At 39.7% G+C, this 25,792-nt stretch overlaps 1 protein-coding gene across 5 annotated transcripts; it reads right to left on the bottom strand.

Moving 5' to 3' along the window:
- Positions 1 to 5,070: 5,070 nt before the first annotated feature.
- On the bottom strand, positions 5,071 to 25,702 carry LOC128632764 (uncharacterized). Of its 5 annotated transcripts, XM_053679970.1 has the most exons (12): positions 25,602 to 25,702; positions 24,262 to 25,363; positions 24,060 to 24,175; positions 23,677 to 23,754; positions 17,129 to 17,283; positions 16,908 to 17,029; positions 16,415 to 16,476; positions 16,214 to 16,309; positions 6,021 to 6,117; positions 5,794 to 5,915; positions 5,304 to 5,365; positions 5,071 to 5,198 (listed from the first exon to the last, which is right to left on the bottom strand). In XM_053679970.1, exons 4-10 carry the CDS (start codon positions 23,706 to 23,708, stop codon positions 5,877 to 5,879), a joined length of 603 nt encoding a protein of 200 aa, XP_053535945.1. In that variant the 5' UTR covers positions 23,709 to 23,754; positions 24,060 to 24,175; positions 24,262 to 25,363; positions 25,602 to 25,702; the 3' UTR covers positions 5,071 to 5,198; positions 5,304 to 5,365; positions 5,794 to 5,876. The 5 variants fall into 5 exon arrangements, 3 of the variants coding, with proteins under 3 accessions (XP_053535945.1, XP_053535946.1, XP_053535947.1); XM_053679971.1 differs by lacking the exons at positions 5,071 to 5,198; positions 5,304 to 5,365; positions 5,794 to 5,915; positions 6,021 to 6,117 and adding an exon at positions 10,025 to 11,646; XM_053679972.1 differs by lacking the exons at positions 5,071 to 5,198; positions 5,304 to 5,365; positions 5,794 to 5,915; positions 6,021 to 6,117 and adding an exon at positions 10,025 to 10,990.
- Between the last annotated feature and the right edge of the window lie 90 nt (positions 25,703 to 25,792).

Raw genomic sequence — 25,792 nt, 5'->3', positions numbered from 1 at the left:
TCGACCAAAGTTGAGTGTATGTGCTCAGCATCATATCCAAAGGTTGTGTTTGGGAAATAGACGCATGAGTGCTGCCAGCATTGCTGCAGAGGTTGAAGGGGTGGGGGGTCAGCCTGTCTGTGCTCAGACCATACGTCGTACACTGCATCAAATTGGTCTGCATGGCTGTCATCCCAGAAGGAAGCCTCTTCTAAAGATGATGCACAAGAAAGCCTGCAGTATGCTGAAGACAAGCAGACTAAGGACATGGATTACTGGAACCATGTCCTGTGGTCTGATGAACCCAAGATAAACTTATTTGGTTCAGATGGTGTCAACGTGTGGCGGCAACCAGGTGAGGAGTACAAAGACAAGTGTGTCTTGCCTACTGTCAAGCATGGTGGTGGGAGGGTCATGGTCTGGGGCTGCATGAGTGCTGCCAGCACTGGGGAGCTACAGTTCATTGAGGGAACCATGAATGCCAACATGTACTGTGACATACTGAATCAGAGCATGATCCCCTCACTTCAGAGACTGGGTTGCAGGGCAGTATTCCAGCATGATAACGACCCCAAGCACACCTCCAAGACGACCACTGCCTTGCTAAAGAAGCTGAGGGTAAAGGTAATGGACTGGCCAAGCATGTCTCCAGACCTAAACCCTATTGAGCATCTGTGGGGCATCCTCAAACAGAAGGTGGAGGAGAAAAAGATATCTAACATCCACCAGCTCCGTGATGTCGTCACGTCACGAAGAGGATTCCAGTGACAACCTGTGAAGCTCTGGTGAACTCCATGCAGAAGATGGTTAAGGCAGTGCTGGAAAATAATGGTGGCCACACAAAATATTGACACTTTGGGGCCAATTTGGACATTTTCACTTAGGGGTGTACTCACTTTTGTTGCCAGTGGTTTAGACAGTAATGGCTGTGTGCTGAGTTATTTTGAGGGGGACAGCAAATTTACACTGTTCACCAATCAGAAACATGTTCTGGTGCCACCCCTGCATGGTGTGGTGACAAAATGTAATGCAGGAGAAGGTTGCTGAGGTGAAGGTTGTTTAAGTGCTGTCCAGCAAATAGGGTCAGGTTCCTTAGAGCATTTTTTATTTTAAATCTGGCTAACATTGTTAGTGTATGCATCTTGCCAAGACGAAGGTAAACATGCTAAAGCAACCATGCATTAATTTCTACCCGAGAGATGCAGTTGAGTCTAAAGTTAAGGAACATGTTCTGATCAGTAAACCACAGCCTTAACCACTGAGTCATCACTGCACCTGGGTAGGTGGTATTATAAGTGGTGTACCTGTCGTAGTCAGGTACAAGTTTAAATGTCTGTGAAGGGGGATGTGATATATTGAGGTGATTTCAATATGCAGAAAGGTGCAATGATATTTAGTGGATGTCAGTAAAAATAAGGTGTATTCAGAGAAACTTGTGAAAAGAAGACACTTACGTGTAGTTTGCTTGTGGAAAGAAACAGGAGCACCTTTCACATTCAGAATAGTGTTCAGCTAATAAAAGGTTGTAAAAATAAGGTTTAAATGAACATGGTCAAGATAAATCTTATTTTAATGTGTAAAGTAATTTTGGGAAAGAGAACAATGGCTTACACTTACCAGGCTGTTGATGGTGTCTTGGATTAAATAATATGTTCCGTTCCTCAGCTGAAGGTCCTTGGAGATGGTCACATTGCTGATTTGAAATGCAAAGCTTATAATGTAGGAGTTGTTGCCAATTTCTGAAAGGAATATAACAAAATTATAAATGAGACCTTCAGAGAAAATACATTATATTTAAAACATTTTTCATTACAATTTCAAGTCTCACTTTCATAGATGACATTCTGTATGCTCACAGGATCACTCAGTGTTTGTGTATAGAGCATTAGCAGCATTGAGAACATGAGCCTCACTAGGTACTCTGGTCAAGTTCTTAAAAACTAGACAAACTTTTAACAATGAAGCTGCTTTTTGTCCCAAAGCAGCTTCACAGAAATATATAAATTCAGGATATAGATTTTAAATGTATGAATTTATGCCTAGATGTCTGCCATTGCAACATCTTGCCACTATTTATGTTCTGCAGTACTGACCCATTTTAATACCTCCATTGCAGGTCCATGGATTACTGATTTATGATTCTGCCCTCCATCTGCCTTCTAGGGTTTTGGATCTTTACCTGATTCCTCTTTATGAGAGTATCGTGTCACAGAGAGCCCTGTGTTCACTGTGAATTTCTGGAGTAAGTCATAACTCTGGAATTGAATCCAACCATCTCTATAGATATTTGTTAGAATGTTGATATGGTCATATACTCTCATATCACAGCAAACCAGTGACTTCATTTCCAAGGATGAACCGCAAACTACAAACATGGCCGAAGAGGATTACACTTCCCACACACACACAACACACACACACCTTCTCCGGAATTCTAATCACACACACACCTGTTGCCAATCTCACACTCATGCACTCAACGCTATTCAAGAGACTTTATGAACACTCTGATTTTGCGAAGTGTTACGCTCAGTTGCCATAGTTTCTGGTGCATACCAAGCCTTTCATAGCTTTATGTTTTCTGGTTTTGATAACTTTCTTGTCCTCATTATTTGAGTCTTGTCTTAGTCTAGTTTATCCTGTTTGCTGATCGACTGACCATTTGCCCGTTTTGACCACCCCATTGTTTCATAATTTGGATTTGTCTGCCTATATGTCCTATAATAGAACTCTTATCTGCATTTAAATCCGTCCTCAACCTCTTTACATGACAGAATACTTCGCCTCACTATGGATGCAGCAGGAAAGCGAGGAGAGCATTGTGCCAGTGTACATAGGAATGTCTGGCCACCATTTATGTCAGTCCAGTTTCCCCAGTGGATGGACATAGAACTCCTGAACCTGAATTATGGGTTGGGCGGCAACCCAAGGCAGTTCATGTTCCACTGCCAAATGTACTTTTTGAGCCTGCTAAACCCCAAACCGGACAAGAGACGGTGGCTCGGTTTCATTGTGTCCCGGCCAGTGATTGGGCGGAGCATCTGGCCAGTACAGGGTCAAGTGCCCTCAACAATGTAACTCAGTTTGCAGAACTATTTATGAATTATTTTGGGCATCCAGGGCAAAGCTACAACCTGGATCAACTTTTGAGGGGAGTCAGTGTGATGAGAAAGTCTGATTTGCCATTCCACACCTTTTATTAGTGAATCAACAGGGCAGGCTCCACAGATCAGCTCCCACACCAGGCCGCCAGGGCAGCAGTAGAGGTGATACAGGAATGCAAGACCGAGGGCTGCCATAAAGAAGCCATCCTACATTGTCCTACATGCAGTAATCTTGGGATACCTGGATCATGTTTCAGCTCTCAGGAATGTTTCAAGGGCAGCTGGCGTGCCCATAAACGGCTCCACAAGAGAGCAAGAGCAGAGCTCCCGCCTGAGACCCACAAGGTGATCTCACCTGTCGAGCTCCAGCCAGAGGTCAACGTGGTGGCCTCCTCCCCAGAGCCCCAGCACAAGCCCCATGAGGTTGTCTCATCTCCAGAGCTCCAGCATAAAGTCAGCTTCCAGTCTGAGGTTGAAGAGACGGCCTCTCAAGCCAAGTTCCTGTCAGAGGTCGAAGAGATGGCCTTTCAAGCCAAGTTCCTGTCCGAGGTCGAAGAGACGGCCTCACAAGCCACGTTCCTGTCCCAGGTTGGCAAGGCAGCCTCCCACGCCACATTCCTGACGCAGGTTGATGAGGCGGCCTTACACGCCACGTTCCAGTCCAGGGCTCACACGGACAACCAAGTTCTCCTCAAGCCCAAGTCTGCTGACATGGACAACCAAGTTTTGCTCATGCCCGAGTCTGCTGACAGACACATGTCTGCTCCTTGGCTGCTCGAGAAACATGCTACTTGTCGGACAATGTGTGCATTGGAACCTGACGGGCTGTGAAGAGATTTGGCCCAGAGGGCCAGGACCACAGCGGGAGGGAGTGTATTTTGGCGCTTCTCCTGAATCGCTATGGGGTGGGGGTTTCTGTCATATCACAGCAAACCAATGACTCCATTTCCCAGGTTGCACCAAACTTTACAAATATGGCTGAAGAGGACTACAGTTCCCTCCCACACACACCCACAGGATCACCTTCTTCGGAATTCTAATCACACACACCTGTTGCCAATCTCACTCACTCAACACTATATAAGAGACTTTATGAACACTATGACCTTGTGAAGTATTACGCTCAGTTGCCATAGTCTGTCATGTACGAAGCCTTTATTTATAGCTTTAAGTTTCATGGTTTTGATCTGGTTCTCGTCCTCGTTATTTGAGTCTTGTCTTAGTCTAGTTTATCCTGTTTGCTGATCGCCTGAATATTTGCCTGTTTTGACCACACTATTGTTTCATGATATGGATTTGTCTGCCTATATGTCCGATAATTAAACTCTTATCTGCATTTGCATCTGTCCTCAACCTCTTTACGTGACATGTACACTCACAGCATTATTGAAGATGGTCTCCACTTGGTCGTAAGTGTCCTTCCTGAGGTCAGGGTTCTCTGGAATGCTGATGTTACTGGCATGCTAAATGTGAAGATGACTGCATAGGAGGTGTCTGAAATTTCAAATGTCCATAATAATGTTTTAGCTCTCATATGGATAGGACAATGATGTGAAGAGTTGTAGCTGTAATATGTATTAGTAAAGAAAACATACTCTCAGAGGTAAAGTTCAGCACTTTTACAGAGTCAGAGAGGTTCGTGAGGCGACCACTGAGAAGAGTCTGGATCGCACTGAGGACCAAACTCTCACTGGGAAAAGAAGAGGAGGAATCGAAGACCATCCTGGTCTGAACCACAGCTGAACCAGATCTGGAGAGATAAAAGATTATGGTGATTATTGTTCAGAATCAAGATTAAAAGTGAATTCTCCATTACATACATGTTTGAAATGAACATGCACTATTGATGGAGTTGCTACTGATGTCAAAGCGACATGGCTTGTAGTTGCTGGAGAAGCCGTTGTAGGTGAGACTGTAAGAGAGAACTTTGTAACACTTTCAGCCCATAAAATGTGCTGTGATTCCCAACTGAAAGTACAATAACAGGTGTGATACAAGATGTTTTATTGCATACCATTCTGTATCATCATCCTATAGAGGAAGGCTGCTGGTGTTTTCATGTCTCCATCTTGGAAGTAGTACTCCTTGTCAGCAGTAACCTGATTTCCTGAGCTTCTGTTACAAGTAGAAGAAAGCACAAATGTCATAGAACTGTTATCTTTACAATAAGAATTAGAGAATGTATTTTGAGAGGAAAAATTAATACTGCTGTGATCCTACAGGAAGAAAGAGCTCTGGGGTTCAAATGGTTCTGCACCAGCATCATTTAGAAGTGTGTTTAGCTGGAGAAGGAAAGATAAATAATCAGTTTTTCTGTGAGACATAAGAACATTCCATTGTACTGGTTGTGTAACCATTTTTTCTTTTACAAATAAAAACCATTTCATAGGTTTTCAATTGAATACAGACATCGTGTTTTATTTGTAGGATGGATATTCCTGATCCTTTAAGTCCCCCATTAGTGTCCTATATTTGATTACTGATTTATGATCTTGATCTGCTTCTTTGTCTGCATCTGCTTCCTAGTGTTTTGAGTTTGATGATTACCCCACTGTGAGTCTACCCTGCCTCATACTGCCCAGGGGTTACTGTGTTGACTTTTATACTATTTGATTCTTGCTACGGTTTTTATTAAATGCTGCAATGGGATCCAATGCTATCTCTGGATATTTGTTAGAAAGTTGATCTGCACATGGTGATGTACACTCACAGCGTTATTGATGATGGTCTCCACTTGGGTGTAGGTGTCGTTCCTGAGGTCAGGGTTCTTAGACATGCTGATGTTACTGATGCTCAATGTGAAGTTAACTGCATAGGAGGTGTCTGAAATTTCTGTGGAACAAATCAAATGTCCATAATAATGTTTTAGCTCAAATATGGATAGGACAATGATGTGAAGAGTTGTAACGGTCATATTTATTAGTAAAGAAAACGTACTCTCATAGTGTTGAGGACCAAACTCTCACTGGGAACAGGAGAGGAGGAATTGAAGACCATCCTGCTCTGAACCACAGCTGAACCAGCTGAACTATATCTAAAATATATAAAGTGTTATACATTTATTTTGAATCAGAATTCAGTATGAATATATAATTCTTCTACTCATTATTGGTTGTGACATGCTGGGTGATGTAGGTGGACTTTGCTCTGCATATGTTGATGCTTCAACTTTAGTTTAAAAAAAAAAAAAAAAAAAAAAAAAAAAAAAAAAAAAAAAAAAAAAAGCTGTACTTTTTGTAGGAGTAGTTGTTTATTCATTTGTTGGTTTTGTGATCACTGTTGATGCCTGTGGTAATATTATAGTGCTAACTTCTGTTGCAGTTATTGGTACAGTTGAATATGTGGTTGATGTTTGCTCTGAAATGGTTGACATGTCAACTGAAGTATTTAGAGCTGTACTAGTCATAGATGCAGTTAATTATGCTGTTATTTTGGGTGTTTGTTGTAGTCTGTGTAGTTGTGATTATTTCCTTTGTTGTGGACATAGTGGGAGTGGTCAGTTCCATTGCTTGTATTTTAGTTAAAGGTACAGTTGTAGCTGTGGTTGCTTGCTTAATAGTTGTTTGTTCTTCAGATGTACAGGTTGAAGTAGATGCGGTTGTATTAGTGTTTGTTGCAGACTGTAGTTGATACTGGGGAGATGGTGAGTTCTGTTATTGTAGTCAGTACAGTTGTAGCTATGGTAGATTTCTCAGTTGTAGTGGTTGGAGCTGGATTAGTCGTAGACGCAGCAGTTGTTTCTACTGTTGTTGGTCCTGTGCTTGTTATAGCCTTTGTAGTTGATTCTGTGGTAGTAGTCAGTTCTGTTGTTGGTGCCGTAGTTAAAATTGTAGTTGTATCTGTGGTTGTTTCCTCTGTAGTTGTTGCTTTCTCAGTTGGAGTAGTTGTAGGTGCAGGTGTTACTGTTGTTGGTCCTGTGCTTGTTGTAGCCTGTCTAGTTGATAGTTCTGTTGTTGGTGCTGTAGTCAGTACTGTTGTAGCTGTGGTTGTTTCCTCTGTAGTACTTGGTTCCTGGGTTGTTGTCATTGGGGCTGCAGTTGTTTCATGTGTTGTTGCAGCCTGTGTTGTGGACACTATAGTACTCTTCAGTTCTGTTGTAGGTGTTGTATTTAATGGTATACTTGTAGCTGGGGTTGTTTCCACTGTTGTTGTTTGTTCCTGAGTTGGAGTCATTGGGGCTACATTTGTTGTAGATGCAGTTGTTTCTTCTGTTGTTGGCAGTGTGCTTGTTGTACCCTCTGTTGTGGATATAGTGCTAGTGGTCAATTCTGTTGTTGGTGCTGTAGGTAGTGTTGTAATTGTAGCTTCCTGAATTGTACTGGTTGGAGCTGAAGTAGCTGTAGATGCAGTTCTTTCTACTGTCGTTGGTCCTGTGCTTGTTGTAGTCTGTGTTGTTGATACTGTGGTAGTGGTTAGTTCTGTTGTTTATGCTGTTGTCAGTACAGTTGTAGCTGTCGTTGTTTCCTCTGTACTACTAGGTTCCTGGGTTGTAGTGCTTGGGACTACAGTTGTTGATATAGTTGTTTCATCTGTTGTTGTAGCCTGTGTTGTGGTCACAGAACTACTGGTCAGTTCTGTTGCTTGTGTCGTTGTTGGGTCTTCACTTGTAGTGGTTGGGGTTGGAGTAGTTAGTCAGTTCTGTTGTTGCTCCTGTAGTTAATGTTATAGTTGTAGCTGTGGTTGTGTCCTCTGTACTTGATGGTTCCTCAGTTTTAGTGATTGGAGCTGCAGTAGTTGTAGATGCAGTTTATTCTGCTGTTGTTAGCTGTTTGTTTGTTAAAGCCTGTGTTGTGGACTCAGTAGTACTGGTCAGTTCTGTTACTTTTATTGTTGTTGGTATTACTGTAGCTGTCGTAGTTTCCTCTGTTGCTGTTGGTTCCTCAGTTGTGTTTGTCCCTTCTGTTGTTTTTTGTTGTAAATGGTATTGTACTTAATGGTATTGGCTGCAATCACACTAAGCAGCAGCCATAGACATATTGTCACAAGTATAGGTAATTTCACTTTTTTTTCCCCATTTATTTCCAAACCATTGATTTTCTTAGCTCACTATAACGGTCATTAAATCATGCATTATATGTTTATGAAATTGATAATGCTTCTTTATTGGTCACATATACATTAGAATACAGTGAAATTCTTTTCTCTGCATAGCCCAGCATGTTAGGAAGCTGGGGTCAGAGCGCAGGGTCAGCCATGATGCAGTGTCCATTGAGCAGAGAGAGTTAAGGACCTTGCTGAAGGGCCCAGCTTGGCAGTGCTGGGGCTTGAACCACCGACCTTCCGATCAGTAACCCAGAGCCTTAACCATTAAACCACCACTTAAATTTGGCACTTACAAATACGTACATATTAACAAAAATACTATTCTTCTTCTTCTTCTTTTTCATAATAATAATAATAATAATAATAATAATAATAATAATAATAATAATAATAATAGCTGCAATCAGCAATTAAGGGGCCAAGCACTTAAGAGGCTAAACAAGGAGCTAAACAAGCATGGAAGTGAGCATCAAAACCAACTGTAAAAAGAAAAAGAAAAAAGAGAGAGCAATTTTAGATGTTTGTATATGATTTTAGGCAAAATGGAGGCAAAATGAGGCAAAATTCAGGCTGGAATCACAATGAGACACTCAAAGATTGGTGTCAATATGTCAAAGCCTTGCAAAGATGCAGCCTCAGAATCATGCCATCAAATTTGTTGATGCGTTAAATGATAACAGTTTGGATTATCAACACGAACTCCATAATATTTTGCCACCATGGTTTGTAAATTATCTAAATCAAATTTGGTGAAAATCGGCCCAATGGTCTAGGAGGGGTTTCAAAATTCAAAATGGTGGACAGGAAGTTTAATTGACTATGGCATAATTTATATCACTGTTCTCAACATGACTCATGGAATCTAACAAGACCAGTTTCATTACAATAGGCAAAATTATCCAAATGATATTGGCATTTAAAAAAAAATTTAATTACAATTTTTGACCACAAGGTATTGTGGTCAAATTATACACAATTATACCAATCTCGATCCTCAACTGCCCCAAGAGGAATATTATATTGGATGTCTCTTATTGATAACATTCAGTGGAGGAATTTGGGGTGTGTATATATATATATATATATATATATATATATATATATATATATATATATATATATATATATATATATATATATATATATATATATAAAAAGTATTGCACACAAAGAAGTTCATTTTCGAATCCTGCACAAAATTTATCTATGCAAAGCACTATCAAGATATTGTGATGTAACTGAAACATGTAACTCTTGTAATGGTGAGAGTGAAAAGTGGTGGCTCAGTGGTTAGGCTCTGGGTTACTGATCAGAAGGTCAGGAGCCCCAGCACTGCCAAGTTACCACTGTTGGGCACTTGGGCAAGACCCTTAACCCTCAAGTGATCAGTTGAATAAATTAAATAAATGCAAGTTGCTCTGAATAAGGGTGTCTTCCAAATGCCTTAAAATGTCAAAAAAAAAAAAAATGTAAATGAAAACCTCAGACATTTGTTCTTTTTTGGAGCGAATAGAGTAACTACTCTTTGTATAAAGTTAATGAAAGTTATGATTTAAGCATAAAGGACCTTATTTGTCATTTTGAAAATAAAAACAAGTTTCTAGAAGCTACGGTGAATTTATTTATTCATTTATTATTTATTTATTTATTTCTTGGTTACCAGTTTTACCTGTTTAAATTTTCTCTCTCATGTGTTGCATTTTAATTAATTTAAAATAACTCACCATTTCAATTTTATTTCCAATATTATCTTAATATTCACATAAAAACATTATCTTAATATCATTTTACCTATTTGTGGAAAATATAAATAAATAAATAAATAAATAAATAAATATATATATATATATATATATATATATATATATATATATATATATATATATATATATACACACACACACACACACACACCTCTCCACCTACTCAAAAGGGATTGACTATTCCAAGCTGCTATTGAGTGCATACCCACAAACAACAGTCAGAGATTTGCTTCCTGTGAATCAAAATCTCACAAAGGCAAATCTCTTGTCCACTGTCAAAGAAAAAAAATCCTAGAGTGAAGATCTGCAACTGGTGAGTATCCCTACAACCATGCTGCAGAAGGAGCAAGAGCAACCTGAACAAGACTGGAGCCCTTTACTGTGTGTGAATGCAAGGCCTTTCTCTGCCACTGAAATGACATTCCACATCCCCAAAGCCAGTAACATTTGCAAGGGTCTAGTCCATTTAGAAGACTGGTCAGCCTTCATCAGATGCATCTCAAAAAATTTGAACATAGTGGAAACTTTTTTTTTTTTTTTTCCCCCATAAGTGGAACTTTCATATATTCTAGATTCACTACAAATAAAGTGAAAAATTTCAAGCTTTTTTTTTTTTTTGCTTTAATCTTGATGATTACAGCTTACAGCTCAAGGACATCAAAAATCCAGCATCTCAAAATATTAGAATAAAGAATTTATAATACAGAAATATTGACCTGAGAACAGCTCTAATCAGCTGATTAACTCAAAACACCTGCAAAGGTTTCCTGAGCCTTTAAAAAGAACTGGACCATTGCTCAGTGGTCCAAAGTCCTGTTTTCAGATGAAAGTAAATGTTGCATTTCATTTGGAAATCAAGCTCCCAGAGTCTGAAGGAAGAGTGGAGAGGAACAGAATCCAAGTTGCTTGAAGTCCAGTGTGAAGTTTCCACAGTCAGTGATGATTTGAGGTGCCATGTCATCTGCTGGTGTTGGTCCACTGTGTTTTCTCAAGTTGAGAGTCAATGCAGCATCTACCCGGAGATATTAGAGCACTTCATGCTTCCATCTGCTGACGAGCTTTATGGAGATGCTGATTTTCTTTTCCAGCAGGACTCGTCACCTGCCCACAGTGGCAAAACTATTAGTAACTGGTTTGCTGACCATGGTATTACTGTGTTAGATTGGCCAGCCGTCTCGCCTGACCCGGACCCCATAGAGAATTTATGAGAGACACCAGATCCAACAATACAGACGAGCTGAAGACCACTTTCAAAGCAACCTGGATCTCCAGAACACCTCAGCAGTGCCACAGGCTGATTGACTCCATACCACATCATTTAATCATCAAGATTAAAACAAAAAAAGGCTCTAAATATCTCTCTTTATGTGTAATAAATTTAGAATAAATGAAAGTTCCACTTTTTGAATCAAATTACAGAAAAAAAAAAAAAAGTAGTCCATGATATTTAATATTTTGAGATGCATCTGTATAGGCGATGAACTCACAAGATGGCTCCAAGTCACCAATACAGGATAGATGGATGACCCGGTCACCCCAGTAATTGCCTGCAGACATCCCCATCAGGCCTGGCTCATGGGGTTAGTTTTAGTAACCCTAATCCTGTAAGTCCCCTAGCCCCTCCCATGTGTGCTGCTGTCAGAATCTGTCATCTTACCTCCACCTAGAACTTTAGCCAGAAGTGTCTTTATATCTCCTACAGCAAGCAGTCTGCTGATTGTTTCTTCTTCAAACACTGTGATCCACTTCCCAGCCCCCTTGTGGATATCAGAAAGGTGAGAGATCAGCCCATCGAGATCCTGTGTAGCCCATGGCACATATTGGGCCTGTGCGCCCATAATCCAAATTGGAAACACTCTCGCCACTCTATTTGGGTCTGTCTGACTTCGAGCTCTAAGTCTCCCTCCCTCTCTCTGTGACCAGGGCAGAAGGGGAGTTAAATCGCTTGGTCTGAGCAGTGTCCCTGATGGAGTATTTTCTTCAACATTCCCAAAATATAAGTCTCTGCCTACAATTCCCTGTGTTCTACTTCTTGTGATCTACATTGTTCTAGTGAGGGTTTTCCTACCATACTGTGGTGTCTCTGTGAATCTTCCGTTCCCCCCTCGGCCCTATCTAGACTGATTTCCTCTCTCACCTTTTCAGAATCTGTTTCATCATCCCCGGCATAATCTGACTCCTCTACTCTTCCACAGGTTTTTTAAAATTATCACAGCTTTTTTCGGATAGTCTTCCCGTGCTCTGCAATACCTGTTGATTCTCCAACGGCGGTGTTTATCTGAGAATAAGCATCTATATATTTCTTCTTGTTTTCCCTACCCTGTCTTTCATTCCTTCAGTCTGAGCTCCTTCTCCTTTTCCCAGACATGCTTCTCTCTTTCTCAACCATCTCTACACCCCCAGCTACCTGCATTGTCCCTTTTATCATTGGGTACTGATCTTCAGGATGCAAAAAAGGATTATGGGACACAACTGAGTTAGGAGGCGCAGACGGGTTAGAGGATGCAAATTGATTTGATGGCCCGAATAACGCATAAGGAGGTGGCCTAACCACCACCTCTGCTTTTTCATCTGATTTGTTACCCTCTTTTCTCATCAACTGCCTCGCCTGTTTCATGCTTTTCCACGAGTCTTCTTCTTTTTTGAACAGCCTCAGAACCTTGCTCTTTTTCCTGCTTTGGTTCTCTCAGCTTACTTTTGTCTTTGCCCTTATAATTTTTTTTTTTTTATCAATGTTTCCATCTCTTCCCACAATGCCACGTCAAATGTCCCTTCTTTTTGGCCACTTTGTTTTCAAGAACTTAGTACTTTTGTGCCATTTTTGAGATTTTGGCAAATGTACTCATTACACAGTGTGTACTTGGACCCCAAAAATTTTACAAGAGTAGATATCATTTGTTCTACAGAGGTAGATGCCATTTTCAACACTTCCGAAATACCAAAACTACTTAAGCCTAGATAATCAGTCACCCTTTTTAATGCCACAGAAACTCCAACTTATAATTTATCTGCCCCAACTCTTAACGCTTCAGTTCGTAGATGTAAATGGTGATTTCTCCATGCGTACTGAGGTTACTTTTGGAGTTCCACAGGGTTCTGTTTTAAGCCCACTGCTCTTTAATTTATATATGCTACCCCTAGGTCAAATTATTCGTAAACATGGAATTAGCTTCCACTGTTATGCTGATGATACACTATTGTATGTTTCAGCGAAGCCAGAGGACAGACAGAAGCTTAGTAAAGTTGAGGATTGTGTAAAGGACATTAGACATTGGATGTTAATTAACTTCCTTCTACTTAATTCTGATAAAACAGAAATACTTTTATTAGGCCCACGTGTAGCTAGAAGTAATCTTTCTAAATCACATGGTTACTCTGGATGGTCTTTCTGTTTCATCATGTACAGCAGTTAAAGACCTTGGAGTGATTATTGACTCCAGCCTATCATTTGATGCTCATGTAGATAATATTACTAGGATAGCCTTCTTTCATCTCAGAAATATTTCTAAAATAAGAAACATATTGTCACTACATGATGCGGAAATACTAGTTCATGCATTCGTCACCTCTAGATTAGATTACTGTAATGCCTTACTGTCTGGATGTTCCAGTAGGAATATAAATAAGCTCCAGTTAGTCCAGAATGCAGCTGCTAGAGTCCTAACTAGAACTAGAAGATACGACCATATCACACCGATATTATCAATACTGCATTGGCTCCCAGTAAAATCTCGCATTAACTATAAAATACTTTTATTAACCTATAAAGCACTAAATGGTCTCGCGCCACAATATCTAAGCGAACTTTTGGTTTTATATGATCCGCCACGCCTACTTAGATCAAAAGATGCAGGCTATTTGACGGTACCTCGAATAGTGAATGCTACAGCAGGGGGGAGAGCTTTCGCTTATAGAGCCCCACAGTTATGGAACAGTCTTCCTATTAGTGTTTGGGACTCAGACACAGTCTCAGTGTTTAAGTCTAGGCTTAAAACGTATTTGTTTACTCAAGCCTACCCTGACTAGATTCTGTTCTACTACTTCGCAGTCATAATAATCTTTTTTTCTCCCTCTCTCCTTTCGCCGAGCCCCACACGAATGGAGATCTAGTATCTTTATGGAGATACTAGAGATCCAGATACTTTCTGCTTCTGAAGAGCTCAAATCTTCTCTAATTCCAGACTGCTGGGACAACGGCTGCTCCTAGGGCCATACAGACTTCATATAAATCCATAATGAAATTTTTCACATTATCTGTTGTTACCCAGATGAGGATGGGTTCCCTTCTGAGTCGGGTTCCTCTCAAGGTTTCTTCCTCTTAAAACATCTTAGGGAGTTTTTCCTTGCCACCATCGCCACTCAGTGGCTTGCTCAGTTGGGATAAATTCTCACCTTTAATATCTGTATACCATGTTGATATTTCTGTAAAACTGCTTTGAGACAATGTCTATTGTAAAAAGCGCTATACAAATAAAATTGAATTGAATTGAATTGAACGCTTCCTTGAGCCAGTCTGAGTGACAGATGATGCTCATATCTGTTTGGTATAATTTTTACTACAATTCCCCACAGTTTACCACAAATCATGTGTTTATCTAATGACTCGATTCCACCCTCTGCTGTTTGTTTTACCAATAAACTTGTCTCAATAGTGGGGATGCCTCTATTACGGGATCACTGATAATCTGTCCAGTTCCCCCTCTTCCTCTTTCAAAACCTCTTTCTTCCCCTAATCTGAGGTATGGCTCAACCTGGGGAGCTATGGATGCCTAGGCAAAATACCACAGAGAATCAGGTTGGAAAAACTCGTCTAGCAGTTTTTCCAAATTATCAACTCTCCAGCTATTTTCCATCAGCCTCCGCCAATTAACATAGGGAAATTCTTCTTGTTCTTCTGTTTTAATATGATTTAATATATTAGTTATTTGCAACAAAAGTGTTTTTTCTTTGCTCTGTTAAAGGCTGCCTCGACCCTCTGAGATCAAAATAAAATCGCCTCTTCTAGAAATGATTACTGACGCCCTCTGTTACTTGGAGCAATGTAACTAACTCTGCTTCCCTAAAACACTTTAATTCTTAATTTAATGTGCTTCTGTAGTTGAATGAGTATGTACGCTCATGAACATGCTTTCTTTTATACTCGTTAATGCTCAGCTCTCCAAAATGATCCTTAGCCTGATGTCCACAAAAATTAAACTTCAGACGGCAGATATAAATCTTTCCGCCTTTCTGTATAGCTTTTCTTAATATTTGGGTGGTGGACGGAGAACATTCTGGTACATGGGGACTATCCGTGGCATACACTAATTGGATTTGATTAAAGCCAAGTGATATTAGTGAATTACAATTCCAATAATGTGGAACTGAAAAGTTTAATATATAAGGCTGGTATCTAGGCATTAAAGCATGGGCGTAACCACGCATTCTTTGGGGGGGGGGGGGGGGGGGGGGTCATGTCCCTCCCAATGTTGAGGAAATGCCAATCTGTCCCCCGAATATACAGTACAAAATATTTTCTATATGTCCCCATTTAATGAACCCTGCCAACGGATCTGTCTTTTCTTAATCTATTCTATTTATTTATGTCTATTCCTTTTTAATATATTTCTGTTTGTTAAGGAAAATAGGTGTGTGCCCCCCCCTCCAATTGTACACTTGGTTGCACCCATACTCAACGCAAGTTGGTTGATATATTTTAGCAGCTCAGTTTGTAAAAAATGGAGACAGCAGCCAAGTGTAGAAAAGTTCAGCAGAGCATACGAGCTTTTTTCCAGACACTAAGTAACTAGTTACCTAAATAGTAGGTAACTTTAGCTTAGTATAGAAGGCATCATACCATGGCTTCGTTTGTTCTTAAGAGCGTCAGTTAACTTTTGATACTTGTACACCCACGAAGTAGGCTAGGCTAACGTCAGTTCCAGTTTTGACCATTAATATTACATTCACTTGCATATCCTCCCGCCGAGTTCGTTGGACACCCCCCAATGTCCATACCACGGTTACGCCCTTGCATTAAAGTAACCCCTTCTCTATTGCTGCTGCCCAACTCCAGCCCTAAAACCTAACAAGGGATAACAGGCAATTAATTTAGGGGATAAAAATGTTGACTTCTCACTTTTGTTATTTTCTTTCCTGATATTAATTTCCTTTGTGTCACCCACATCCAGCCATACTCACTATCTGTATGTCTAACTGGCCTAATATCTACAACCAGACACTATGGCAAATAGTCAAAAACCACTCTCACGGAATTATTATTAAACGCAGCGTGTGAGAACACAATGATTAAATAGAAACTTGTGAAATTGATATCAGGACACTTACACAGGTGTTAGCTCATTCAGGAAGGCTGCTGGTGTTTTGTTGTCTCCATCTTGGAAGTAGTAATCCATGTCACCATTAACCTGGTTTCCTGAACTCCTGTTAACAGTAGAAGAAATCACAATCACCACAATACAATTCACTTTACAATAAGAATTACCAAAAGGTATTTTGAGAGGGGAAAGAATACTGCTGTGAACTTACATGAAGAAAGAGCCCTGGGGTTCAAATGGTTCTGCACCAGCATCATTTAGAAGTGTGTTTAGCTGGAGACAGAAAGATTAATAATCAGATTTTCTGTGAGATAAGAACATTCCATTGTACTGTTTGTGTAAACATTTTTTCTTTTACAAGTAAAAACAGTTTCATAGATTTTCAGTTGAAGAATATAGACATCATGTTTTATATGTAGGGTGGACATTCCTGACCCTTTAAGTCCCCCATTATAGTCCTATATTTGATTACTGATTTATGATCTTGATCTGCTTCTTTGTCTGCATCTGCTTGCTAGTGTTTTGACCTTTGATGATTACCCCACTGTGAGTCTGCCCTGCCTCATACAACCCAGGGGTTACTGTGTTGACTTTTACACTTTTTGATTTTTGCAACTGTTTTTTATTAAAAGCTGCAACGGGATCCAATGCTATCTCTGAATATTTGTTAGAATGTTCACATGTGCCTTGTCATGTACACTCACAGCGTTATTGATGATGTTCTCCACTTGGGTGTAGGTGTCGTTCCTGACGTCAGGGTTCTTAGACATGCTGATGTTACTGATTCTCAATGTGAAGTTGACTGCATAGGAGGTGTCTGAAATTTCTGTGGAACAAATCAAATGTCCATAATAATCCTTTAGCTCAAATATGGATACGACAATGATGTGAAAAGTTGTAGTATGTATTAGTAAAGAAAACATACTCTCATAGGTGAAGTTCAGCACTTTTACAGAGTGAATGAGGTTTGTGAGTCGAGCACTGAGAAGAGTCTGGATCGCACTGAGGACCAAACGCTCACTGGGAACTGGAGAGGAGGAATTGAAGACCATCCTGGTCTGAACCACAGCTGAATCAGACCTGAAAAGACAAAGCATCATTATTATTTGCAGATACAAAGCTTTATGCTGATTATTAGTAGTTTGTTCTTCAGGTGTACAGGTTGAAGTTGGAGTAGATGCAGTTGTATTAGTGTTTGTTGCAGACTGTGTAGTTGAGGTGGTGAGTTCTGTTATAGTCAGTACAGTTGTAGCTATAGTAGATTTCTCAGTTGTAGTGATTGGAGCTGGAGTAGACGCAGCAGTTGTTTCTACTGTTCATGGTCCTGTGCTTGTTGTAGCCTGTGTAGTTGATTCTGTGGTAGTGGTCAGATCTGTTGGTGCTGTAGTCAGTTCAGTTGTAGCTGTGGTTGGGGCTACAGTTGTTGATGCAGTTGTTTCTTCTGTTGTTGCAGCCCGTGTTGCGGACACAATCGTACTGGTCAGTTCTGCTGTCGGTGTTGTAGTTAATGGTATACTTGTAGCTCTGGTGGTTTCCACTGTAGATATTTGTTTCCGAGTTGTAGTGGTTGTGGCTACAGCAGTTGTTTCTTCTGTTGTTTCCTGTGTGCTTGTTGTAGCCTCTGTTGTGGATATAGTGTTAGTGGTCAGTTCTATTGTTGGTGCAGTAGGTAGTGTTGTAGTTTTAGGTTCCTGAATTGTACTGGTTGGAGCTGAAGTAGTTGTGGATGCAGTTATTTCTACTGTTGTTGGTCCTGTACTTGTTCTAGTCTGTGTAGTTGGTAGTTCTGTTTGTGCTGTTGTCAGTACAGTTGTAGCTGTGGTTGTTTCCTCTGTAGTACTTGGATCCTGGGTTGTAGTGCTTGGAGCTACAGTTGTTGATACAGATGTTTCATCTGTTGTTGTAGCCTGTGTTGTGGACACAGAACTACTGGTCAGTTCTGTTGCTTGTGTTGTTGTTGGGTCTTCACTTGGTGGTTGGGGTTAGAGTAGTTAGTCAGTTATGTTGTTGCTGCTGTAATTAATGCAATAATTGTAGCTGTGGTTGTGTCCTCTGTACGTGTTGGTTCCTCAGTTGTAGTGATTGGAGCTGCAGTAGTTGTAGATGCAGTTGATTCTGCTGTTGTTAGCGGTTTGTTAGCTGGGGTCAGAGCGCAGGGTCAGCCATGATACAGCACCCATTGAGCAGAGAGGGTTAAGGGCCTTGCTGAAGGGCCCAGCTTGGCAGCGCTGGGGCTTGAACCACTGACCTCCTGACAGTAACCCAGAGCCTTCACCGCTAAGCCACCACTGTCCCCCTCCCCCAAATCAAATGATCCTCTTATATTAGACATAATTTATAATCTATTACAACTAACAATTATAAATTTTAGCCATTTAACTATCTCACAAAATAAATGTATACATATAAGCATTCATTTATCTAATATAAAAGCAAAATAGACTAAATTTGGCAAAGGTACTTACAAATACACACATATTAATAATAATAATAATAATAATAATAATAATAATATGAAGATTAGTATTTTTCATTTATATGCTGATGATAAATGCACTTTACAACCACTGGTGGCCTGTTTAAATGAACTCAAGCTATGGCTTTCTACCTAAATGACCTAAATGATAACAAAACTGAATTAATCTTATTTGGACTGAAGGAAAATTGTGTTGTTGACCTTGGTTTGCTTTACTACGGTGTCTACAGCTTTTTTTATTGTGTTCACAGCTGGTGCAAAATGCAGCTGCCAGACTTCTCACAGGGACTCGCAAATACGAGCCCGTCACACCTATTTGTTTACAAAGCCCTCAATAACGTGGCCCCTCAGTATCTGACTGATTTGCTCCACCCGTACACTCTCTCTAGAACACCGCAATCTTGTGGCTTACTCACTGTGCCCAGATCTAGACAACAAAAGACAAGGCGACCGTTCCTTCCTGATTGTCGGTCCGAAGCTTTGGATACCATATCTATCTCAACTTTTAAATCTTCCCTTAAGACATACTTATTTTCCCTGGCTTTCAATATTCTGTGATCATTGTGATTTATTTTCTTTTTACTATAGTACTTGCCTTCACCCTGCTGTATGTTTATGTGGTTATTTTTAATATTGTACAGCACTTGAAACTTGGTTGTTTTTAAATGTGCTCTATAAAAATATGATTGCTTGATGATCTCTTTTGAATTTCGTGACAGATTAATGGTCTAGGCGGAGTTCAAAAAAGTAGTTAATTCGAATCGGCATAAGCCAAGGAATCAGGGGGAAAATTAATTTTGTTTCTAGCACTCAAAAGGTATTAGTATAAATGGTATCAAAAGGTATTAGTATAAACGTGAGTCCAATTTTTGACAGTTGGTGGCACTAGAAGGTTTGAGTTAGAGACTCCAAATTTGTTGTAGTAACACATCACACTGTCCTCTATCTGTGTGCCAAATGTCATAACTTTACCGCATGTGGTTTGATGGGCTGCCATGAGAAGAAGGAATAATAATAATAATAATAATAATAATAATAATAACAATAATAACAACAACAACAACAACAACAGGAACCTTTGGTGCTTGGCCCCTAATAATAAGATATGGATATGGGATAAACATACATTTCATTTTAAAGTGAAAAATTAGCTTTACTTACAAAGTGTGAAGGCTGTAGTGTTACTGGTGTCATTTTTTTTTAAAAAGGCAAACCTGTCAATCAATTAAATCAAATTGGATTTTTAATTATTATGAATGTTCAATATAGCAATTTGAAAATGTCAATAATTCAACAACTCTACAATATCACAATAGCATCCCCAATAATAATAATAAAAAAATTATGCAATTTTACAAACAAAATCAGAATATATGAATTTGCAGTTTAACTGTTACTTTATTGCACTAAATGTGAGGGGAAAAGGTGCAAATTGATGATTAGAAGCCAAAATGAGAGTACAAAAAACCATAATGAGATATTACCTTATTTTAGTCATAACCATCTGATCTAAAACAATAATCTGTTCCCTGTAACTCCCTCAGCAATATCCTTAATGACAACTCTGTCTCTCTGGAAGATGATTTACCCAAAAGCTAAGCTTATAAAGGTGCAACAAGGAGTGGACTCAGGAATCATATTCCCATGTTCATGACAGAAGCTATTTTTATGCAACTTGACAATAGTGGGTGTTGCTTCATACAGAGATGATCAGAAATAGAATTATGTAACATGTAGCAGCATCTCTATTCTGAGGCTCTCCCAGATTGTTTAACTCCTCACCTTATCTCAAAGATTAAGTCTGCAGAGAAAATGTCAGTTGTGCTGCCTGTACTTGGGACCTAATTCATTTGCTCAATACTCACAGCTAGTGACCACAGGTAAAGTGAAAATTCTTTGGGGAGACTCAAATTGTCTGTCTTTCGAAACTTCTCTCAAGCTAGACTTTTTGCTTCTTGAAATGTTTTCATGAATATTCCATTCTGGCTCTCCTATACCTCTTAACTGAATAATGTATTATTTCAAGCTTTTTTTGTTTTAATCTTGATGATTACGGCTTACAGCTCAAGGACATCAAAAATCCAGCATCTCAAAATATTAGAATAAAGAATTTATAATACAGAAATAGCAACCTGAGAAGAGCTCTAATCAGCTATTTAACTCAAAACACCTGCAAAGGTTTCCTGAGCCTTTAAAAAGAACTGGACCATTGCTCAGTGGTCCAAAGTCCTCTTTTCAGATGAAAGTAAATTTTGCATTTCATTTGGAAATCAAGGTCCCAGAGTCTGGAGGAAGAGTGGAGAGGAACAGAATCCAAGTTGCTTGAAGTCCAGTGTGAAGTTTCTACAGTCAGTGATGATTTGAGGTGCCATGTCATCAGCTGGTGTTGGTCCACTGTGTTTTCTCAAGTTGAGAGTCAATGCAGCATCTACCAGGAGATTTTAGAGCACTTCATGCTTCCATCTGCTGACGAGCTTTATGGAGATGCTGATTTCCTTTTCCAGCACTTGGACTTGGCACCTGCCAACAGTGGCAAAACTATTAGTAACTGGTTTGCTGACCATGGTATTACTGTGTTTGATTGAACAGCCGACTCGCCTGACCCGAACCCCATAGAGAATCTATGAGAGACACCAGACCGAACAATACAGACGAGCTGAAGACCACTATCAAAGCAACCTGGTCTTTCAGAACACCTCAGCAGTGCCACATGCTGATTGACCCCATGCCACGCCGCACTGATGCAGTAATTCCTGCAACCGGATTAAAGCCCCGACCGAGTATAAGCACATAAATTATCATACTTTTCAGAAGGTCAACATTTCTGTATTATAAATTCTTTATTCTAATATTTTGAGATATTGGATTTATTTCCATGAGCTGTAAGCCGTAATCAAGATAAAAAAAAGGCTTGAAATATTTCTTTATGTGTAATAAATTTATAATACATGGAAGTTCCACTTTTAGAATCAAATTACGAAAAAAAATTTGTCCATGATATTTATTTTTTTGAGATGCACCTGTATAGGCGATGAGCTCACAAGATGGCTCCAAGTCACCATTTCAGGATAGATGTATGACCCGGTCACCCCAGTACTCGCCTGCAGACACCACCAATAGGCCTAGCTCATGGGGTGGGTCTTAGTAACCCTAATCCAGGCAGATTATACTTAGTCTTTATTTTATTTCATGGGGGATCACATTTGTCTGACATCTTCATACCTGTTCAACAAGGTAGCCCTGTTAAGCTCTAAGCTCCTGGTGACCTAACCCTGAAGTTCAGGCAAGTACAGAACCCCTTTACCTCAAAAAGGGTTTGTCCCAATCCATGAGGGAAATCTAATTGTAAAAAAAAAAAAAAGACATTTGGATTGTTGGTCCATCAAATATTGCATGTTAACAGACTGTATTTTATATCCAGTGTAACTACTGTGATGCATTCAATAATTCATGACTAGTCAAATATGAAGATAAGTACACATTGGTATATTTTGTTTAGAGATCTTTTTTTTTCCTTCAGCAGCTAAGATATTTACATGTTTCCCAGAAAAAAAATGTTAATAATTTACACTGATCATCCTGTTCAAAAGTTTACATCCCCCGTAACAAGTCACATGACACAGGGGAGGGGAAAATGGCTAATTGGGCCCAATTTGGACATTTTCACTTAGGGGTGTACTCACTTTTGTTGCCAGCGGTTTAGACATTAATGGCTGTGTGTTGAGTTATTTTGAGGGGACGGCATATTTACCCTGTTACACAAGCTGTACACTCACTACTTTACATTGTAGCAAAGTGTTATTTCTTTAGCGTTGTCACATGAAAAGAAAATATTGACAAAAATGTGAGGGGTGTACCCACTTTTGAGACATACTGTATGTAATATATATAAAAAAAATATATACATAATATAACAATTTGATGATGACCTGCCAACATAATTTTATTTTATGATGACCTTTGACCTAGACCTGTCAAAACCAATTAGTGATTTTTGGTAGCATACCAAAAACCTGAAAACAATCTCTCTCTCCAGTTTTACTCTTGGTTTCATTCCTGGCTTTGTTTCAGTATTAGACCCAACATTGCTTCCTAGCTTTATAGATTTTAATCCAATTTGTGCTGATTAGTGGAGGATCAGACTCTGATTCTTTAACAAAATGTGTGGTGTTCAATTGCATAGTTGAAAACCAAATCAAAGGAACACCAATCGTCAAATCACATCAAAGCAAGTTGAAAGTATAGTCGTAATTAAAATAATTAGGCATGTTGTTAGTGATGTGTGGGTTCACCAATCCAGTATCACCAATAAGTAATTTTATCTCAGTAAGAAATATGCTCTGGTGCCACCCCTGCATGGTGTGGTGACAAAATGTATTGCAGGAGAATGTTGCTGAGGTGAAGGTTGTGTAAGTGCTGTCCAGCAAATAGGGACAGGTTCCTTAGAGCATTTTTTCAGTAGACCTGGTCTGTTAAAGAGGTGCTGCTCTCCTGTCTAGAAATCTGTCTTACAATGTTAGCGCATGTATCTTTCCAATATGAAGGTAAACATGCTAAAGCAACAAATGCATTCCTTTCTACCCGAGAGTTGAGTATAAAGCATTGGAGTATAGTATAAAGCAGTTGAGTATAAAGTTAAGGAACATGTTCTGATCAGTAAACACAGCCTTAACCACTGAGCAATCACTGCCCCTGGGTAGGTGGTATTGTAAGTGGTGTACCTGTTGTAGTCAGGTACAAGTTTATGTCTGTGAAGGGGATGTGATATATGGAGATTTCAATATGCAAAGTAAAGTGTTTCAGAGAAACTCGTGAAAAGAAGGCACTTATGTGCAGTTTGCTTGTGGAAAGACAAACGCAGGAGCATCTTTCACATTCAGAATAGTGTTCAGCTAATAAAAGGGGGTAAAAATAAGGTTTCAATGAACATAGTCAAAATAAATGTTATTTTACTGTGTAAAGTAATTCTGGGACAGAGAACAATGGCTTACACTTACCAGGCTGTTGACGGTGTTTTGTATAAAATCATATGTTCCTGTCACGGAACGAGACTGGAGGCGGATGCAGGTCACCGTCTTTATTACATAAACAAGAAACAAATAAACAGGTAAACAAACACAGGGAGCGCGGTCTCTACGGACTATACTCACTCTGGTCCCCTAGCTACGACCGCTAGCATGCTACACATTAGCACATACCCGTATACTTCCCTCACTTGACGAACTAAACCAACTTTAATACTGCGGTATGTGCGCAGTCACACGGGGGGTTTAAATAACAAACCTAATTAAACTAAGACATTAACACCTGGGGCAAATCAGAGACTTTAGTCAGTGTCCAAGCGGAAAGTGAACGAAAACAAAAGAGTCAGCGGCCGTACCGCAGTGCCCTCTGCTGGCCGTGGCGTAACAGTTCCGTTCCTCAACTGAAGGTCCTTGGAGATGGTCACATTGCTGATTTGAAATGCAAAGCTTATAATGTAGTTGTTGCCAATTTCTGAAAAGAATATAACAAAATTATAAATGAGACCTTCAGAGAAAATACATTATATTGAAAATATTTTTAATAATTTAAAGACTCACTTTCATAAGTGTGTTACAAAACGGTAGCAGAAGCAGGTGCAGATCAACGTCTTTATTTTCATGCAGCAGACAAAACACAGGAAATGTGGTCTATACTGAACAAGATTAACTAGGTTAAACATGGAACCAAAGTCTAGGCATGGAATGAGAGCAGGACGTGGAAATAAGACTTAGCATAGCATATTTAACGCATTCACTATCACTTTCAACTATACGGGTAATACTGCGTGAAGTGCACAGCAACACCAGGAGTTTAAATAACCAACATAATCACCCTTAAGTACAGACAGCTGGAACCAATAATGAGACACCCTTGAACATAAACCAACACCGGAACAGGAAGACACGTGTCCGTATACTAGAGTTCAGTCCCGTGCACGTGCGCTCTCTGAAGCCGCGCCGCAGTGCCATCTACCGCGAGTGCGTAACAAAGTGACATTCTGTATGTTCACAGGATCACTCAGTTTTGTGTTAGAAGAGCTCGTGTGTCATGAAATGGAGATGTAGACAGTGCAGGATTGGTAATTTAATCAAAAAACAACAAGTCCAAAGGGTAAGACAGGTCAACAACCATAGACAGGCAGAGGTCAGGCAATCATGCGAACAGTCCAAACAAGACTAGGGGTAGTGACAAGGTCATTAATGAGAACAAAGTCAAAACCAGATTAAACAAACACAACAATAAGACTTTGAATAGACAGAGACACTAGGGAACTGAGCGTACACTTCACAAATACAAAGTGTCCAAATAGTCTCTCATATAGTATGGCGTGAGTGTGCGTGAGATTGGCAACAGGTGTGTGTGATTAGAACTCTGGGGAAGGTGAAGCGTGTTTGGGTGTGTGTGGGTGTGTGTGTGTGTGTGTGGGTGCGTGCATGCATGCATGCGTGTGTGCGTGGGAAGTGTAGTCATCTTCGACCATGTTTCTAGTTGGCGGTGCATTCCTGGAAATGGAGTTGCTGGTTTGCTGTGATAAGACATTGTGCTCTTCTGATCTTTGAGTCCAGCAGAGCATTAGCAGCATTGAGAACATCAGCCTCACTAGGTACTCTAGTCAAGTTCTTAAAAACTAGACGAAAACGTATCAGGACATTCCCCAATCTGAAGTAGGAGGAAAAAATACAAAATAATTAATAAAAGAAATCAAGAATAAGAGGGAGATAAAGAAGAACAGTTAGCCACTCATTAAATAAATAAAGTAAATAAGGGATAATGAACATTGAGTAAAAACAAAATAACAAAATCTATCATGAATTTTAACTACATGACATTCATCACACGGTGTGAGAACACACAGATTAAAAATGCAGACTTATGAATTTAATATCAGGACACTTACACAGGTGTTAGCTCATCCAGGAAGGCTGCTGGTGTTTTGGTGTCTCCATCTTGGAAGTAGTACTTCATATCACCATTAACCTGGTTTCCTGAACTCCTGTTACCAGTAGAAGAAATCACAAACATCATAATACAATTCACTTTACAATAAGAATTACCAAAAGGTATTTTCAGAGGAAAAATGAACACTGC

The sequence above is a fragment of the Ictalurus punctatus genome, chromosome 3 (assembly GCF_001660625.3).
Source record: "Ictalurus punctatus breed USDA103 chromosome 3, Coco_2.0, whole genome shotgun sequence".
Classification (NCBI taxonomy): domain Eukaryota; kingdom Metazoa; phylum Chordata; class Actinopteri; order Siluriformes; family Ictaluridae; genus Ictalurus; species Ictalurus punctatus.
The sequence above is the reverse complement of the archived record's forward strand: the minus strand, read 5'-3'. Positions and strand labels throughout refer to the sequence as shown.

What these genes read in the sequence shown, in the direction of transcription:
- LOC128632764 (XM_053679970.1), bottom strand. Translation starts at nt 23,708, where the DNA reads ATGATTTTATACAAAACACCGTCAACAGCCTG. An exon ending in GCTGAACTTCACCTATGAGA is followed by an intron (nt 17,030 to 17,128) that starts GTATGTTTTCTT and finishes TTTGTTCCACAG; the next exon opens with AAATTTCAGACACCTCCTAT. An exon ending in TGGTCCTCAACACTATGAGA is followed by an intron (nt 5,916 to 6,020) that starts GTACGTTTTCTT and finishes TTTGTTCCACAG; the next exon opens with AAATTTCAGACACCTCCTAT.